This window comes from Urocampus carinirostris, chromosome 2 (assembly GCF_059441175.1).
Source record: "Urocampus carinirostris isolate Australia breed hairy pipefish chromosome 2, RoL_Ucar_1.0, whole genome shotgun sequence".
Lineage (NCBI taxonomy): Eukaryota > Metazoa > Chordata > Actinopteri > Syngnathiformes > Syngnathidae > Urocampus > Urocampus carinirostris.
The window spans coordinates 14,534,543-14,553,418 of NC_142350.1; the positions used below are offsets into that span (position 1 = coordinate 14,534,543).

Here is an 18,876-nt window from a genome sequence, read left to right on the forward strand (position 1 = left end):
CAATGGATTGTCTTATGCCAACGATAACCAGTCCAACACTAGCACAGCGTAGCAGCAAGAACCCAGACAAACATGGTAGGGACGGCTTTGCATGGACTCTGCTATGTAAAAGAAATTTCTCAACCTCTGAAGATTTAAAAAATTTAGCATTAGTACATGTATTTTTATGTTTATTTAAATCAGTTAATTTTTAAAGACTTTTTGTACCACTAGGAGGCACTAAATATCACACACAGTCCCTTTAATGCAAAGTAACCTCTTATAGCTCATGGAAAAAAAAAAAAATATTGGCAACATTTGACTGATAATAAACAACGGCTTTGAGTTATTGAAATTAAAACCATGACATTCCTCTGCTCTATTTCAGGATTTATCAAATATAGTAATCCCTCGTTTATCGCAGGGGTTGTGTTACAAAAACGTATGCGATAGTCAAAACCCATGAAGTGTTTTGTTTTCAATTTCGGTTTATCATTATGGAACGCAATATACAGGCTCAAAATTTTTTTTTTAACACATAAAAATACTGTACTGAATACACTTTTTTATTTTTACAAATAACGTTTGTATTGTCAAATTATAGTTTTAAAAATAATCTTGCTGTTTGAATTGAATACATGCATGTACAGATTAAGGACATGATCCGTGATACTTTGCTGCCATCATGTGGAGGTTATAGAAAACTGTTGTTACCTACCAATTCTGGCCCTCCGGAAACCTTTTTTTTTTTCATTTTCAAACATTCTAGAAAAAGTGGCCGAAAGCAACTAGGGAGAGCCAAAGACTTGCACGTGGCTCCTGAACAGGTTTAACAAGTGGAAAGGTCCAACTTTTTTGGCAATAGAAAGCATCTCCCATTGTTTAGCCAACCAGAATGCAACACGCAATGCACAAGGAAAACCCGCAAAGTAGCAAAATCGAGATAAGTAAACAGCAATACGTCGCTGCAGTTGATTTTTAGAGTAAATATTAATGGGTCGATGGGATTGACAGGCCGGCCCAATGCTCACGCATACAAAACACACATAATATAATCATCCCACCTGCTCTGTAATGCGCATGTGGAAGTCGTGGAAGTCTGAGTATCGCCGGTACGTATTCCAGCAGTCTTCGCTGCCGTCCGGGTTGCGTCTGAATACAGTGATGGCGTAAAGCGCGTACGTCTTCCCGTGCTCATTGCACACACCTGCAGCAGCCCACAAGCCGGAAATACAAGCGTCAGCTACCCCGACACGAAAGGGAAGGGACCCACGAGGGGGAGCATGCGGGGTAAAGAAGGAGAAAAGATGGAAAGAGGGAAAAAAAAAGGCAAAAAAAACGAGCTCGACGACAAAAAGATGGGTGATACAAAAAGAGGCTTTCAGTTTGGAATGACAAGGCTGCTCGCAAAAAGGAAATAATGAACGCGTGTCGATGTCTTGTGTGCGTACCCGTGTCAGAGATGAAAGCGTGAAGCTGCATAAATTCATCATGGCAGGAGTTGCTCAACTCGTCCAAAGACTGTGAAGACAAAAAAGAAAACGTCGATTCCAGACTGTAAACTGCAACTTTTTTTACTCATCCAATCTTGTTTGTATAGCACTTTTCAGACACGGAAATGCAACTCAATGTGCTGCATAAAACATTCACTGTCCAATAAAACTACCAGGGCGTTATTTGTGAGGAGTCCAGGGAGCAGGGGATTACAATAATCAAACTGAGAGAAGATAATAACACGCATCAGGACATCAACTGTCATGCAAAAAAACACCTTTGATCTAGCTCTGTTGCATATCCTACTATATGTAGAAATAAATACAAGTCAATTAAACCATGAATAAATCATCTGCAAATATACAAAATCAATGTAATTCAATCACTTACTCGAGAGCAGCCACATTTGGGCGCATTTGACCCCAGAGAACTTTCCAAAGAATCAAGTGCGATAACACCTCCAATACACTAGGCAGCAGTGGCTCTCTCATTAACAGTGTTTCATTTACAATTAACCTCCACATTGTGCATATAGCAAAGAATATTAGCATTGAGTATGAAGTGGAGCTACGAAGTGGAGCAGAACCTCAAGTGACCCCATGAAAAAAGAATTAACCCGGATGAAGGGCGCGACAGGGTTTCTTCTTCCGAGGGGGGGCGTGACAGAAATTGAGAAGCCCCGCCTTAGAGTTTAGATCTTAAGCCCAAACCAGGGATAAAATGTCAATCATTACTTTGGGTTCAGGTCGTGCTTCTCTCTTGCTGCCTTTTTTTTTTTTTTTTTAAATTTTATGATCCACCAGTCATTTGTTCGATGTTTCTTTGTGGAGGATCTGCGCAGCACAGCATTACGCCCGTCAGCAGCACTTGAATTTGACGCCCTTCCTCCCCGGAAATAAAATAAGAAAATGCGGGTTTGCTTCAGGCTCGGTCTCTCAAATCAAATTAATTGGTCTGGCTCGGGCTGGATTTTACTCAATTGTTACTCAGTTGCTGTATGCACAGTCTGGAGGTTAAATGTAAATGAAACACTGTCAATGAGAGAGCGCCACCGCTGCCTAGTGTATTGGAGGTATATTTGCACCTGATTCCTAAATTCATCCTGCCATGTATTTTTGTTGTTTATTTTGTCATAAATACAGTTGTGTATTGTGTCACAATTATTATTGTTAGTACTAATGTGACTCAAATAAGGAGGCGGCCCAGCTGCCTAGGCCACCTACCCACTGCTATGTAAAATAAATACATATTTCTCAACCTATGACTATTTTTAAAATGCACGTTTATAGGATACATTTGAAACGAAGCAGCTTTAAACATGGTGCGGCGTATCCTTTTTTTTCTCCCCGCGGCAACAAAGACAAAAACGGCAAACGGTGACATCTGCAATGCCGGAGTGACAAATCGGGAAGAACGGGAGATTTCCTGGAGGGCCGGCTTATGTCGAGGTGGAATTTGGCCTGACTGAATGATTTGATTTGTTACTTGACCTATCTACCCTTACTCGTGTATTCATCCTCTAGTCAGCTACTGGGCCAACATACAGCGCAAGAGATGAGGTGCGTTTTACCATGTGGGGAAATGATTGGGTTGAAATCTGGCACTTTTCTCCACAGAATGGTTGCACCTACAAATATACAGGGTTTGTACACCTTTTTCATGGCCAAATTCAAGCCAATTGTAGGATCTCTCCAGTACCATTAAAAGAAGCGTTTCAGTGAATCATGTATTTTGCAGATCAAAAAAAAAACATGTGCAATTTTTCAAAACATCTGATTTTTAGATCTTGGGTAAATTCAGAATATATCCTTAGATTTGAACAATAGGTGTGTAAATAGTTTTGAGACAAATCTTTCCCCATGAAAGTGTCTGGCAAAATGTTGGTAAAATATAGCTTCCTTTTTCAGTGGTGGGAAATTCTTCCAAATAACAATTTATCATGGGTAACGCTACCTTAAATTTTGCATAGTTCTATAATAAATTTCCACAAATAATATGTAAACCTTGCACTAATACATATTTCATAGCTCTTTTAGGTGTAACATGCACCTGTCTCGTAGGGGGCGATGACGCTTCATAGGACAATACCATACAAACGAATGCCAGCTGCCGTTACGCAACACAGCCCTCATTTGCGTTTTCAATGGAGCATAACTGAAAACAGCTGCAGGTATGCATGGGCACGGCGCAGTTGGCCTTCTGCAGCCAAAGACTATGACGCCAAGTTCCCTATGCTGTTAGCGCAGGTTTAAAATGTAGGAAACAGATATAAATCCTTTTCTATGGCTGTTTAAGCCTTCGGCTTAAATTCTGTGTGGCTCGTACAAAAACAAAATTGTGTTTCATTGTTAAATTTGAGCACGCTACTTTCAGTCAGGTGTGGTGTATAGTATGGGATTTGCTGTATTGGATAGGTAGGTGTGGCCATAATGTGAGAAGGGGCGGGGCCACACCAGGTTGATGCTTCCTGTCGGGGAGCCGTTGAATGATTCGCCATCCCCGTCGTCCGATCCGCGGTAGCTAGGCTCCTTTAGCATATCAAGCTCAGCTAGCATGCGCACGTAGAGCGGGCTCTGCCTGAAGGATGGGTAAAAGCGTTCGTCCCTTAGCATCATGTCGTAAACCTGCAGGAAAAAATCAGAATCAGAACAAGAACATTGCAATTCGCCATTGAGTTTGATGACCTTTCTCTGGATGTTATCAAATATTTCTGGCGTGGGATCGTCATTCTGAAGTGTTTCCCACAAGCGAGTTATTGAGTCCTCGGCTACTTGAACTCTGGGAGAGGCCTGCTCAGGAAATAAAAACAGCAAGCTAAAAATTGAATGATCCTACTTTTTTTTAAAAAAAAAAACTGTTGCCCTTACAACAAGTGTTTTTCTTTAATAAATTAATCACTGTGTTTAAAATGTAACACAAGGCCATAAAGAGAATAGGAGATCATTAGAAAGTGTTCTACAGTAACAGAAACAATAATCACTAAGTCGCTCTTTTATGCGTTCAGCGACCGAACCGGCAGCAGTGTGTGGAAAAGTGTGCTAAGTGAATGACATTTAATTGACTTTTTACATTTGATCATTTTCATTAGTTTTTGTTCTTGTTGTGTAAACTGTTCTTGGCTAATAAAGCTTTGTACTGTACAGCAACTTTTGCGTTTCTCTAGCCTTATTTCTTGTTGTATTTATACTATTTGGTAAAGTTATGAACATTGACTGAACATGATTGTACCTACAGGCAATGTTCCCTCTAATTTTCCACGGGTCTGAGCGTTCACACAAAGTCGGTGAGCAACGCTTGAAACAACAGTGAGCAACCATAATCCCAAGTGTGGCTAGATAATTAATTATCAAAAATGTCCAAAACTTGACATCAAGTTACATTTGCTGAGTTTCCGGCAATGCAAAAAAAATTTTTCACTTTTGAGTGAATTGACTCATGTACTATTGGAAAGGTTGTACGGCCTACAAACGTCGTTTGTTCTTACAATTCTTTCATAAGATATCCATTTCTTTTTATTTCCTGATATATTTTGTCGCATAATATTAACATTTTTGGGGGCTTATTTAGTCGGTTGCAAGATACAGAACTGTACTTCATCACATTTTTTAGTGGAAGTACAATGTTGGCAACAAGATTCCCTTGATATAATTGGAAATTATTTGAATGCAACACAAACTTTTTCTTTTTTTTTCCGTGTTTTTTTTTACTTTTTAAAAAAAATTCCTTTAAAATAAATCTCATTGTGTTTATTTTTTCCGAGCTGTTACTTTTTTTGTTCTCTGTTTACTTTTTTCCTACATTTCTTTCTTTTCTTTTTTTCTGGCTTTTTTCTAAATTTTCCCTTCTTTTTTTCTCAGCTTCTCACTACTTTTTCATTTTGGCATTTTTTTCTTTTTTGTTCTATTCCCCTCTTCTTTTAAGTCATTTTGTGCATAGTTTTACATAATATTTGATCATGTTGGGATTAAAGAAGCAAAAACAACCTGAAGAGCCGTTTAGGACCCGAAAGAGCCGGTTCAGTGAGCCGAGCCGAAGAAGCCGGTTCTCGAACAACTCTACTAACCTTACTCAAATTCGTTCTACTCTGATTCGACTTCAAAATACCGCATTTAGGACACAACGTCAGGGGAACCCGTGTATTTTTACCTTCATGCTCTGTAACTTTGACTTAAGTCGCTTCTTAATTAGTAATTTTGAGCCCTCGTTTTTGTGCGCCGGCTAGATTTTCTTGTGCGCAGAGAATGTGCGAGCAGTGTGCAATTGCGCACGTGCGCAGCTTAGAGGGAACACTGCCTACAGGGCAGTTACAGTTGATTTAATTGGACTTGTTACATATGGAACAGATTAATCCTGTTTCAATTCACATCAATGGGAAAACATGTTTCGATTTACAACGTCACTGGTGGAACTAATTCAATTTGTAAAGTGAGGCACCGCTGTATTTCCAATAACGTGTACGATGTAGTAAAGAATAAACACCGAATACTGTTAACACTCAATGGAATGTGTTATCCTATGCAAAGTACTATGAGTTGTTTTATTTTTGAATTTCCTGCTGACCTTGTCTGAGAGATACTGCTCGAAGACGCCTAGTGCAGCCGCCTTGAGGAGCCCCTTGGTGGCGCTAGGCTGCCTTTTGCCGTCCTTCTGCCAGCGCAGCATGGCCTCCAGCTGCTGCTGCGCTGTCACCCGGTAACCTTCCACTGTCAGCCAGAAGAACAGCTCGGCTTGGGCGCCAGCCGCCTGCATGAAATCTGACAGGCACAAAAAAAGACATAAGCCAAATGAGCACAAAGTAGGCCAACGTTTGGTGCCTTATTCTGTTTGTTTACCCATGAAGAACTGCAAGGCTATGTTGTGGACCAGGATGTGATCCAGCGGGATGACGCACAGCTTGCCGAAATTGGCCGCCAGCTTCAAGGCGTCCACTTCCTGGGCAGGGGGAGAAGCACCAGACATGCATCCTAAGTGGCTTCAATGTCAAATGTAAGCAAAAGAGTGTAATTGTGTAACTGACAAAACAGATAACAATTTCAGGGGTATAAAAGAAATCACTTTTTTAAATCGCAATTAAGGAACTCCTCGTGATATGCGAAAATCTGCAAAGTAACAGGAGCAAAAAAGTCACTAGTTCTGAGAAAAGTGCCTTCTGTGGGTCTCCGCTCACAGCAATATTTTTAGACCTGCCAATTGACGTATTGATTTTAGAGATTGGAGATCATTTCAGTCTCCTACTCTAGCAGTCCATTACAGACTCCATGTCAAATTATGTATATGCATATTTCAAAAATGATTTGGGGGAATTAAAATCAAGAAATATACTATATTACTATGAAAAATGTTGCGTACCTTCCCAGACTGTAGTCTCTGTATCCTGGTCTCGCACACCTTTTTGACAAACAGCAGACTGTTGATTTGGTTTTTGATGACGTTGATATCTAATAAAAAGCCATATTTGAACTCAAGATTTTTATCCATTTAGGGTATCGGTGGCTCTCCCAATACCTACCGTCGCCTGCTGTGTCCAGTGAGCGCAAGTATTGCAACTCCTCCAGTACTTTGTCCTTCACAGCCTCCAGTTCTGCAGGCTTGTCTGTCAGTTTCAAAATGTTCATGAAGGCTTCGTAGTTGCAGCTCGAGTCTCGGATCTAAAGACACAAAAGCAGGCGCTCGATAGTTATCGCGTTAAAAATATGTTGTGAATGTGTTTTTGCGCTACCATCCAGATGACAAACTGGTTGATGTAGTCTGGATCACTCAGCTGGTTGATAAGAGGAAGAAGAACCCCACGCGCCAACACTTCCTAATAAAACAAGTGCCGGTGAGTTTAGATCAGGGGTGGGCAAACTATGGCCCGTGGGCTATCCAGCAGATTTAATCTAGCCCGCGCGGCAAAGCTGAGAGAATCACAAGAGGGTGACTTGCAGTTTTAAATATGTCCACTGGATGTCGCCAAAACAAAGCACCACTCATAAAGCAAACCACCTGCTGCAGCTGTATTTTCTGACTACCATTCATCAATCAGATCAAATTTGAAGAAACAAACTATTCTGATGTTTTTTGACTTAAAATCAAAGTCACTGACACACTGTTAAAGGCAATATTGTATGATTAAAAAATACACAATTGGAAATAGCACCTGCATGTTTGCAGAAGTTTTAGGAAGCTCTAGCTTCTTTATTTAATACACAGGACATTCAACAGCACATTTCCCGAATTCAGGTAAACATTTTCTTAAAAAAATAAAAATAAATTGATCAGTTAACTCATAGGTGGACAAACTACAGCCCGGGGGGGGGGGGGGGGGGGGGGCATATAGACCCTTCAGGTGTTTTAACTTGGCCCTCCCAACGAAAATGGTATAAATAAAACGCTAATGCGTTTAAAAAAAAAAATTGTACCAATATATGGTTGTTTTGGTGTCTTTCTTATCCCGTGTCCCTTTGTGTGGCCCCACAAAAACTATTTTTTGGTGTGGTTAATTTACTGGCTACATTTATCGGTACTTGCTTTCTTAAATCAATTTTATTCATCAAGATATTAAATGCCATGCAATTCAACACTTCTAAAGGAACGATTGCATTTAGTGCTTCAAAAGAAAGTTATTACCTTGCTATTTCTCTAAAGTATTTGTCAATAAATATTTCAATGTAAAAAAATCGTCCCTTAATAAACAAATAGAATGAATTTGTGCAGGTAAATGCGAACAATGTTATCTTTCTTCCTTGTGTATTGACGAGGTCTTGGATTTAATAGTCTACCTGCATATACAGTCAATCGGCCATTTTTTCCCCCTCCGGCCATTTTACATATTTTTTCAATCCAATTCGGACGACGACCCAAAGTGTTTGGTAGTGCTCTGCCCATAATCACAGAACACTCATCTGTGCACTTACTCTTAAAAAATATCTCATGTTCTTATTGTGGAAGTCTCCAGGAGGTAGTAACAGATACAAAAGCAACTCGCACAAATCTCGGAGAAAACCTGAAACACAGAAACGACAGAAGAAAAAATTGCATCACCATTTGTGTTAGGGGGCAATAGAACAAAAAACTTTTTTTTTTTTAACCTTCTTCGTCCTTGAGGGAAGTGCACACGACATCTCGGCAAATATTCCTCTCCATTTCCACTTCGGCCTCGAAGAACGAGTCAATCAGCTCCTCTGTGATGTCCCCTGTTTACAGCGGGCCAATGGGTCCAATAAAACGTGCATTCTGCCCTTGTCACTCGTCTTGACCACTCACTTAATTTATCCTCCCGGTCCGGGAGGCGATCCTGAGCTTTGCGAAAGACGCGCAGATGGGTGGCGAAGTCGTCCACCAGGCGGGTGGTGAAGTAAGGCTGCCAGTCCACTTCTTTGGACCTTCGCGTGCAAAAAAACAAACAAAAATGTACTTCCATAGCTATATAGGCATAAGACATATCAAAACAAAGCTTCTGACTTTCCTTTTAAAAAAGTATGTTTCTAACTTTTACGATTGAATAACTCCTATTTATACATTACGGAACTGAATGAGTTAACTAAGAGGACAATTTTACCGTGTGGAGAACTGGACGAGGGCGTTCTGTAGCGTCTGCCTGATCTCCAGTAAGAAAGACTCATCCTCGCTCAGAGTGTAGTACCAGTACTGGATATAATCTCGTAAAGCGAACTGGATCACCTGCAGGACAATTTTGTGAAAGGAAAATGTAAACAAATGGTAGGACCAAAATTGCCAAAAAAAAACAAAAAAAACCTTTTCTATGATTTACCAAAATTGTAATTTTCGGAAAAGAGGATTTCTTCTTCCGAGGGGGGCGTGGCAGAAAATAATCGAGGAGCACCGGTCTATAATGATGCGTAAAATATCTTCCTCTATCATGAGGAATTCAAGCATATGCCTAGCAATAGTTGGCGCTATAGCATACCTGCCAACTTTTGAAAGTGAAAAAGCCTAGTAGCTAGGGTCCAGGGGCCGCAGGCCCTGGTCAGGTCCAGGACGATGTCCGGTGGGGGGTTCAGGGGGGTGAAGCCCCCCTGAAGTCAAAGGATTTTTAGCATTTTCAGGGCTTAAAATGCAGCTAAGAAGTAACAAATTTTACATTTTTTTCACAATCACAACCTCATGTTTACAGTCAATTTACCTAAACTGTACTGATGGAAATAATCAAAAGAAAGTTCTTTAAAGCTCAACAATGTATTTAATATAACAAAGTCATAGAAAACCCTCATAGTTTTCTTTTCTTTTCAATATTTGATACAATAAGAAACAAAACATTTAATTTTTTATCATTGAAGTAATATTATTCAGTGTTGGTTCTTGGGTTGGTTTTCAGGTTAGTTTGGAAACTTGTTATTTGAGATATTCCAATATATTTGTGAGTGAATAATTATATAATTGATTTTGATCAGTTTTTATATAAATAAAATAACAACCAGGCCCAACACTGACTAATACTTAAATTTTACATGCAATTTAACTATTGGAAGCAGTTGAAGATAAAACAAAATTTGGCAAACAATAATTAAACTAATTATCTAACTAAGAAAACATTTCACTGGCACATTTCCAAGTGTCACTGCACTGCATACAAGTGTATGTCCATTGAGGCAGTCACTTCTCATCTTAGAAATTCCCAATTTCACTTAACTGACTTCAGCACATATTTAAGCAATAAACAAACTAAAGGCTAAATCTATATATATCATGCAAACAATTTCACTGGCACATTTCTAAGTGTCACTGCTCCATTGAATCAGTCACTTCTCAAAGTGAAGCAAGGCACACCAGAGTCAATTGAACATGCGAGGCCAAAAGATTTTTCTCCGCTGAAAAGCAGATAATAAGAGACTGAAAAGCCATAAACATGCATGGGTTGATTCACTTTAGCAAAATTAATGATATCCAAATGTTCTCCATGTTATACAAGCTACAGCCTAAGCATTATTTGTTTTCCATTGTGCATCGTTTTGATTTTTTCAACTGGTCTTTCGAATGGGTCACACTGTGGCACTTGTATCCAGATGATGTCATCATCATTTTCCTAGTCATCAGGCTGCCAAGCACTTTGGTCGATAGACTTGCCCGGAACTCCGTCTTGTTCTTGTTGACATGACTGAAGATGCGTTCACAGTCTGCGTTGCTGTGATAAATCACCAACACAGACTTGGCCACTTTGAAGAGGGCTCCAAACTTGGCCTTGCCAGTGGCTGGGTCCTTGAGTTTTGAGAGCTCGTTCCACGCTGTGTCCACTCGCTCAGCTTCTGTGATGGCAGGGGTGAGTGGATCGCACTGGTATACGAGGAACTCCTCTTCCAGACTCCTCTTGTCATCCTTGGTCAGGAGGTGAGGGTACCTCTCAGCAAAGAATCTCACCTGGCTGAACTTGCAGTCCTGCCTGTAGCTGATATCCAGCATCCGGGCATTCACCAGAACTTCATCCCCAAAGGGAAATGCGCTGATCATGTAGCTGCATGTGCTGCTGTAGAATGCCCTGACACTGGAAAAGAAAGTGGTGAGGTCACATTCCTTTGCATGTTCAGCCACATAGTCCCTGCAGTTGGTTCCCATGAAGAGATCCTCGTCGTCCTTCTGGTTGGCCCGGTCCTTAAAGTTCACCTTTGTGATGTCACTGGCAGCGATGATGACCTTTGGCTTCATTAAGCACATGATGAGCTTGCTGAACTGAGTCGAGAGCACATGGTGCAAGAGATGCACGCAGGGTTCATCTTTTTGGAGGAAGGTGTTGGTCTCGTTGAAGATTGGCAAGACTGCCATCAAGAAATGGGCATACAACAAAGTGTTCTTGTCACTCATCTTGGTGAGGATAAGGCTGGCTTTGCTGCTGCTGGTCTTGGTGTCATCTTCTTTCTTCTTCTCCTTCACCTTCTTAGACTTGTCCGCCACTTCCTTCTCCTTGAACATGTACCTGGCCAAGTCGAAGGTCTTGGAGGAGTCTGCTTTCTCATCTGTTGCCTGAGGAGCGGCCGTGTCCAGCTTCCTTTTCTTCTCCTCCGACTTCTTCACATCAGGAGTGTAGGGCCTCTTTCTTCCTCTGCTGGATGGCATGCTGGACTTCTTCTCATGACCCACCTCTGCCTCAAAGAACTTGATGAGAGCCGTCCACTGCTGAAGGAGTCGGTCCAAGCAATGCTCCAGGGACAGCCATCTCGTTGACACATGCTTCAGGATCTTGGCCTTGGGTAGACCTTCCTCTTCTTGGAACTGTCGGAGTGCCTGCTTGCGTTTGCTGCTCTTCTCCAAGTAGTAGAACACGTCCACAAGCAGATCATCTAGCTTCACTGGCAATTGCTTCGCCCCTCTCTGAACAGCCAAGTGGATGAGATGGCAGGAACAACCTGCAAATTAATTGCAAAAATTGTAAATGTTCATGGATAAATAGATAATATCCCCAATTCTGGAACATAATCTAAATGCATAAAAACAAGGTTGTCATGGTGTAGTAAAAATTAATACTGTAGTCATAATGTCAAGAGATGTAATGTTGGTGGTAATGGTTAATGCAAGTCCTCATATACCTATGGCTGATGGATTGTAATTTGCTTTAAATCATGTAATTTTAGTAATATTTTATTAAAAACATTATCTGAAGTTTTGATATTTAAAAATTAGGAGTATAAGAAATAACATGACATTTCCTGAAACTACTTTGTAAAACATAACTAATTAATTACATCTATACAAACACACATCTCAAGGTGATTACTATGGGCACATAAAAATAATTAAATGACAAATTTTACTTGAATTAAAATATCTCAATATTATAATTGAAATCAGTACTGTAAAAGAATCTATGGAAAATTGTATTTTCAAGTGATATATTTGATACCATAAATTAATCAGCTTGCAGCGTTTTCGTAATAGGCACATCGATATGAAATAATAATAATTTTGAATAAATTGCATAGTCAATTACCTGCGATGTATGCCGATGGAGATTTTTCTGTGATGAAGGACGCGACTCCTTTCTTGGATCCAAGCATAACAGCGGCGTTGTCGGCAGCAAAACACACTAAATTATCCCAGGGAATGTTGTTCGAGTTCATTTCTTTTTCGATAATCTTAAAAATGTTCTCGCCCGTCGATGCCGTGTTGCATTCTCTCAACGAAAGAAGCACTGACAGAACTTTTCCTGTTTGGTTATCGAAGAATCGTACACAAATTGGATAAAGTTTTACATCGTCGTAGTCTGTACTTCCATCAGTAGACATGCTAAAAGGCGAAGATTTGATGACATCGACGATGCTTTGTGATGATTCTTCACCAAGGCACTGAACGATGTTCGAAGTTTTCGTTCTCCCACAACCATATTTTTTAGCGATCTTAGAATCGGGAAACATTCTCCTGAAAAGCGGTCCCATGTGGTCGGCCATAGCGATTGGAACACCATGTTCAATGATCGCTTCAGTAAATAACACTTCGGCATTTATGACGTCCAAAGAATCGGTTGGGGCGACAAAAAAAGTGGAGATTTTGCCGCTGGAATTACTGTCACTGGCATTTGATTTGTGTTTTTTCGTTCCAACGTGGTCTTTAACGTCGCTAATTCCTCCATGACCCACAGAAAAGTCTTGTCTACACAGTGTGCAGTTCGCGTAATTTTCACCTTTTCTCGATCTGATAATTACTCCAGGGAAAGCTTTGAAATATTCTTCACGAAAGCACTGTAATTTTCGTTTCGGTTTCACAATTTTCTGCACTTTTTCTCCGGTAGATTCCATGATCTATTCAAAGCACCGTGACCTACATCTCGGTTCCTTCTCGCTGCCGATTAAACAATGGCAGTGCTCCAATTGAGCTAAAAATAAACCTCCCGCATGCGCAGACGACTGGCAGTGCCGATAGCCTTTGTTTGAAATGGTACTTCGCGATCTCGCGGTGGAATGTTTTTCGTTCTTTATTTACGATTTTTTTTTTTTTTTTTAAGGGGAAAACCGTAGTTTTTGTAATGAAACCGAAACACCGTAGTGGGTTCAAGAAAACCGTACTCATTACGGCAGAACCGTAGTAGTTGGCAGGTATGCTATAGCCATTGGATTTAATTTCTGGACAAAGTATGATTGTAAAACCCATATTTTTATGACCTACTTATTCGAGAATGAATTGCAATGTCATCTGACTGTCACAAAATGGTGTATCGTTGCTTAATGTTGTCAGCCGTGCCACTTAAGCAGGACGTGAATATTTCTCTCTGTAGCTTCTTAAGGTTCTCGCTGTTTAAGAGACATCAGAAAATTTTACCTTCATTTCCCCTTTACCTCATTCAAATTGCAAATTGTTTGCATACAATTGCAGCATACATCAGCTGAGAGATAAAAGCAATAAAAGACTCAATATGCTGAGGTTGGGAGGTGTCACATGGTAATGGAAATTTGCTGACTCGGGTGAGCCGAGTAATCCCAAAGTGCTCGAAAAAAGAGCCCTGCTCAGCTAAACCGTGTAGCATGTAGCATAACTGTTTGCTAACGTGATAGCGCTAACCTGTTGTAGAGGTTCATCGATAAAACTGGAGCCGGTCAGTCGCCTGTCGATCTTTATGGGCCTTATTTCCAGCTTCATTTCATCCAAAGTCTGACCAAATAAAAATAAACATTATATGAGAAACTTTTAGGTATGCACCACAAAAAAAAAGTCAAATATTCACCTTTAAGATACCAATGGATGGGGGCGGCAGATACGAATGCTCGCACCGCTCCAGATGTTTCTCGGAGTTGATCTTCCCATAGAGCAAAGTGACTGCAAAAGCCCTGTGAAAGTCAAAGAAAAACTATAGGTGCCATGCTGACGTTTGCAACACATTAGATAATGTGTCCTTACTCACCCGCCAATAAAGCAGAGGATATAAAAAGCCAGGTAGAATATGGCGAAGGGTCCAAACGTGATGAGAAAAAGCACTACACCGAGACCCCCCCATCCCCAGAAGGACAGACTGGCCTACAACGGAAAAAAACAAAAAAGCAATTATAATTACACTTGTAGTGACATCACGGTCGGACTTACTATAGAAATGCTAAATATGCAAAACTCTAGAGGAAGACACAGGTTAAAATGCCGCTTCCTACAGTATATCGTTCCTGTCATTGTCAGTCACAGGAAACAAAGCAGGACAAGCGAGTCGGGTCAGATGGCTGACTGTAACCGTATCCTCAGAGAGCACAATTTCCCCTGTAGGTTCATGGAAACCCCACAGGGATGCTTAGCATACGAGCACTTGGGGATACGAAGCCAAAATAATTCTTATTCGAGTGACAATCTGTCCCGACTTCGTTAAGTTCATGTCAGCTCTTGCAGATAAATTTTGTAGCGCAGCAGCACGTCGCAAAACCTTGGAGAGAGGCCAACCCTGACCTTACTCTTGACGGCTCTTCTCACACGGATTGTAAACTAGGGCCTGTCAAGACTGCGTTACTGGAAGGAAAAATTAAAAACAGTTTATCTGAAAACATGTGAGAAAGTTCAAAAGAATGCCACTTGACCCAGAATGTGCAAGGAAAATGATCATTTTTTATATCAATTTGATCATTGATGATAATAAAGTGAAGCAACGAAAGGAAAAAGTCAGTGTTTTCGTCTAAGCAACAGACCGACTACACATTTTAAAAGCTTATTAGCTAATATTATTTCCTGCTAAGAAACAGATGAGCTAGCTTTATATTTTTTAAATATATTTTCAGTGGCTAGTCTTCAGACAAACTATGAGCTAACAGTATTCCCACTAAGAACCAACTATATTTGTTTTAAATATCTGTAGCTCCAAGTTTAGCTAACATAAATTTGCTTTTTGCTAGGAAACAACAAACTACATTTTTGTTTAAAACTTATAAAAAAAGCTACCAGCTAACTTTATACCTGGCTAACAAACAGCTAGTTACATTTTATTTTTTAATTCCTGTAAGCTACTAGCCAACTTTATTTTCAGCTGCGAAACATTGTTTTTTTTATTGTATCAGAAAGAAGTACAGAAGTTAGTTTTTTGTTTATTTTTGTAGTGTCTATGTCCTGAAAAAAAAACCCCAGCTAGCTACATTGTTTTTAAATTCCTGTAGCAGTTAATCATTTGAAAACATGGGTATCCTTCATTCCTGCTAAGAAACAAGCAGCTCCATTTATTTCAAAACTTTAGTTGCAGATTTTCTTATAAAAGGCTACCAGCTAAATGTATTCGCTACTGATAATTGTTTTCATATTTATGTAGCAGAAACTCTTTTAAAAAGCGGTTATCAAACTTAATGTCCCGCTGAGAAAATGCTAGCTATATTTTCTTCAATTGCTGTGGAAGCTAACTAGCTAACTTTATTTTCAGCTAAGAAGCATTTTTATTTTGTATTGTAATCTCTGTAGCATAGATATACAAATGCATATTATTAAAAATGTTGTGAATCCGAATTGCAGATAGTTTTTTTAAAAGCTACGACCAAATGTTGTATCCTGCTAAAAACACAAGCAAGCTACATTTTTCTTAATTCCAATGACAACTGGTCTTTTAAAAATAGTTGCTAACTATATCTTCGGCTATGCAATTTAATTAAACTAGTAACAGACAATGTTTTAAAGCTACTTACTAACTGAATTTCCTACAAGTAAAAAAAAAAACACCATGATTTTTTTTTTAATGCGGCAACACAAAGAAATTGAATTTCTAATCCATAATAACATTTGGGGTAATATCAACATGCTGTATCGGCAACTTTACTTAAGAAACGTGAACAAGTACTGCGACTCACATCTTTTCAATTGTCCAGAGTGCAATGAGTGCCCAAACAGGCTCAGCGAGAGCTTTTCTGAATCAGATCTAACGAGAAGTCAAACTAGATAGAAAATATTCGAAGAATGCTTTGCGATTTCGCCGTGTCACCTCGAATTGCCTATTAAAAGCACCAAAGACACCAGAAAGGTAATCAACAACTTTCAAAGATGAGTGAAAATGTCATGGATCTGTCTGGAAAACAGTAGGCTAGTATGTGACCATGCACAATCGGAAATCGGGAGTGACGAAAGGATCTACTGTGCTGGATTGAGACTACTCGGCTGAAATGTGAATATGACAGTACACGGACGTTTCCAAACCCGTGATGAAACCAGAAAACGGATAGCCCGCATCATTAACTCCATTTTAGACCGGTTTGCGTGTTTGAGTTAGGTCCACGAATGATGTTCCAGATGACTCGCACAATCATTAAATGAAAAAGACCCGCTTCAAAATGTGTAACGTGAACTGCGCACGACGTCAGCCGTGTGAAGTCTGGCAATGAATGTGGATTCATATCAGCTTGATTGAGATGACGAAGGCCGGCTTGCTGGCCAGTTGATGACCAACAGAGCGAGTTATTGCAGCTTACGCCCGGTTTAAAACATGAACCATCTGCTCTACTGATTAACACCCAACAGTTGCGAGGATAGACACCATTTTCACACCCAAACGCAAACCTGACCCGTAGATATAGAAACAGTGAGTACATGCGGGCATGATTCAAATAATTTGTTGACAACTATGAACACAATCCTAAAAAACTTTACAATGTGTTTATTTATTGTCCATCAAAGTTCGATTTATCATCAGATAAACCAAAGAAATGCTTCCCTCATTGTCCTTTTTTGCGTTTATTCATATCTTTTAGGACGACTTTCTGTTTTTTCCATTCTCTACAATGTGCCTCTGATAACATGAATAAAAAGTGTGACGATGAAATAAAATCCCATTTGCGTTACACAAAAATAAATACAGTACATCTACCTGCTAAACGACTCTTTTAATTTAAGCGCACCGACTCAAATACCCGATTCATTCTGGAAAATCTTACAATACCACCCCATTCCATCCTAAAATATTTTCTCCTTGGAGCTATACAATTCACACAGGTCACTCTTTTTTACTTCAAAACAGTGAATTCCTCTTAAATACGAGAGATTTTTGTGTAATGGCAATGAAGTAAAGCAAATTAAAATTTGAAGTGGCATCCAAGATATGCAAAAATGCAGATCAAAAGATTTAATGGCATAGCTTCTTCTTGTGGGTTGCTACATTTACATATATACAGGGATCAGAATGGAGATTTTCATTTTCAGCTGAAATAGCCAGGGTCCAGGAATATTATTGATTTTATTCAAATCAAATGTTTGCTTTATTCCGATTACGAAATCTTCGTTTGGTTTGGAAATTTCATTTTGTTTGGAAATTTGCATACTCGGCAGCCAATCAGAAGCCTGCATCGAATAGCTTTGTGCTTCCGGACTTTCCCGAGCGTTACATTTGCATTACATTTTCCAAAGTAGATGCACAGAGAACACAAGAAAAAAATGGATAAGTGGTTAGGAATCAAGCCAAAACCTCACCCCAGAAGAAAGATTCAAAAGAAGCTAACAAAATTAAACATACATTAAAAGCATCGCAGAAAGAGGAGTTCACGTGGCTTCTAGCAGACGAGGCAACGCAAACATGGCATGAATGAAGATGAGTAAATACAGATACATACTGATGGCAGATGGAAAACAGCGATGTCGTATACATGCAATGAATGTTATAAGTAGATTCATAATAAACTTTTTAATTTTAAAGTGTTGTTCTGTTACATATTCAAGTCAAATCACATTAATTTGTATAGCCCTTAATCACAAAAATGTCTTAAAGGACTGCACAGGATTGCAATTACACCATCACCTGATCTTTGACCAAAATGCAGGCAGTGACTTTCAACCAGTGTGCACGGGCAAAACAGTCTGCCGTAAGACCTGGTCTAGTGTGCCACAGTTAAATGCCCAATCTCAGCTTTGCACACAAAAAAAGCATGCTATTTCAACATTGTTGCTCTCCTCCAGTGATCAGTAACTGTAGAATTGTATATCAGTATGTGGCAGCAGACTACATATTCTTTTTCTTTTATATAAAAGCTATCTGCTCTTGCGGTAGTTCCGTAAATCTAAACACTCAATTTGTTTGATGAAGCTGGTTAAGATCTGCTGCAAAATACAGTTACAGCATACTAAAAGCATTTTATGGTTCCACTGGCAAATCAATTTTGCCCAGTATTAGAATTTTTCTTAGAAAACAAATAGAAAAAAATATTGTAAAATCGCAAATTACAGCTAAAATATCAACCTAAATATATAAACTGTATTATCTGAGTCCTAAGCCACCGTGACTTAATACTTTGCAACAATGTTTTTTTTTGCGATTAGTTGTCTTATTGTGTTTCAAGTTGTGAAAAATGGGGCAGGTAACTTTATGGCTGGGCCGGCAACTTTTCAGAGTTGTCTGCACTAGTGTCCGGTAACTTTTTGTCACGAGTTTCAGACATACATATATATATATATATATATATATATATATAATGTGCCAATCAGGGGTCTCAAACTTCATCTGCCTGGCGCTCGCCGGAGCCCGGGTATGCTAAATCTCAT

At 39.6% G+C, this 18,876-nt stretch overlaps 2 protein-coding genes across 5 annotated transcripts in view; both read right to left on the reverse strand.

Annotated features, from left to right (window-relative positions):
- snx13 (sorting nexin 13) overlaps positions 1-18,876 on the reverse strand; it is a 36,762-nt gene that overhangs the window by 11,472 nt on the left and 6,414 nt on the right. For 3 of the 4 annotated variants that reach the window (XR_015849766.1, XM_088329028.1, XM_088329026.1), the window contains exons 2-17: positions 14,300-14,412; positions 14,123-14,225; positions 13,960-14,049; positions 9,014-9,135; positions 8,719-8,837; positions 8,544-8,648; positions 8,370-8,458; positions 7,193-7,276; positions 6,983-7,121; positions 6,823-6,911; positions 6,306-6,405; positions 6,034-6,227; positions 4,158-4,262; positions 3,927-4,097; positions 1,431-1,500; positions 1,044-1,222 (exon numbers count right to left, since the gene is read on the reverse strand). Coding sequence is in view for 3 of the 4 variants with exons in the window: in XM_088329028.1 (XP_088185154.1) it covers positions 1,044-1,222; positions 1,431-1,500; positions 3,927-4,097; positions 4,158-4,262; positions 6,034-6,227; positions 6,306-6,405; positions 6,823-6,911; positions 6,983-7,121; positions 7,193-7,276; positions 8,370-8,458; positions 8,544-8,648; positions 8,719-8,837; positions 9,014-9,135; positions 13,960-14,049; positions 14,123-14,225; positions 14,300-14,412 (1,872 nt within the window). In the remaining variant the exon portion in view is untranslated. The remainder of the gene's footprint in view (positions 1-1,043; positions 1,223-1,430; positions 1,501-3,926; positions 4,098-4,157; positions 4,263-6,033; positions 6,228-6,305; positions 6,406-6,822; positions 6,912-6,982; positions 7,122-7,192; positions 7,277-8,369; positions 8,459-8,543; positions 8,649-8,718; positions 8,838-9,013; positions 9,136-13,959; positions 14,050-14,122; positions 14,226-14,299; positions 14,413-18,876) is intronic. The other variant, XM_088329027.1, reaches the window with a different exon arrangement.
- On the reverse strand, positions 9,633-13,493 carry LOC148371117 (uncharacterized). The gene is made up of 2 exons (XM_088329022.1): positions 12,395-13,493; positions 9,633-11,813 (listed from the first exon to the last, which is right to left on the reverse strand). The coding sequence occupies exons 1-2, from the start codon at positions 13,197-13,199 to the stop codon at positions 10,399-10,401; spliced, it is 2,220 nt and encodes a 739-aa protein (XP_088185148.1). The 5' UTR covers positions 13,200-13,493; the 3' UTR covers positions 9,633-10,398.

What these genes read in the sequence shown, in the direction of transcription:
- LOC148371117 (XM_088329022.1), bottom strand. Translation starts at nt 13,199, where the DNA reads ATGGAATCTACCGGAGAAAAAGTGCAGAAAATTGTGAAACCGAAACGA. An exon ending in TCCATCGGCATACATCGCAG is followed by an intron (nt 11,814 to 12,394) that starts GTAATTGACTAT and finishes ATTAATTTGCAG; the next exon opens with GTTGTTCCTGCCATCTCATC.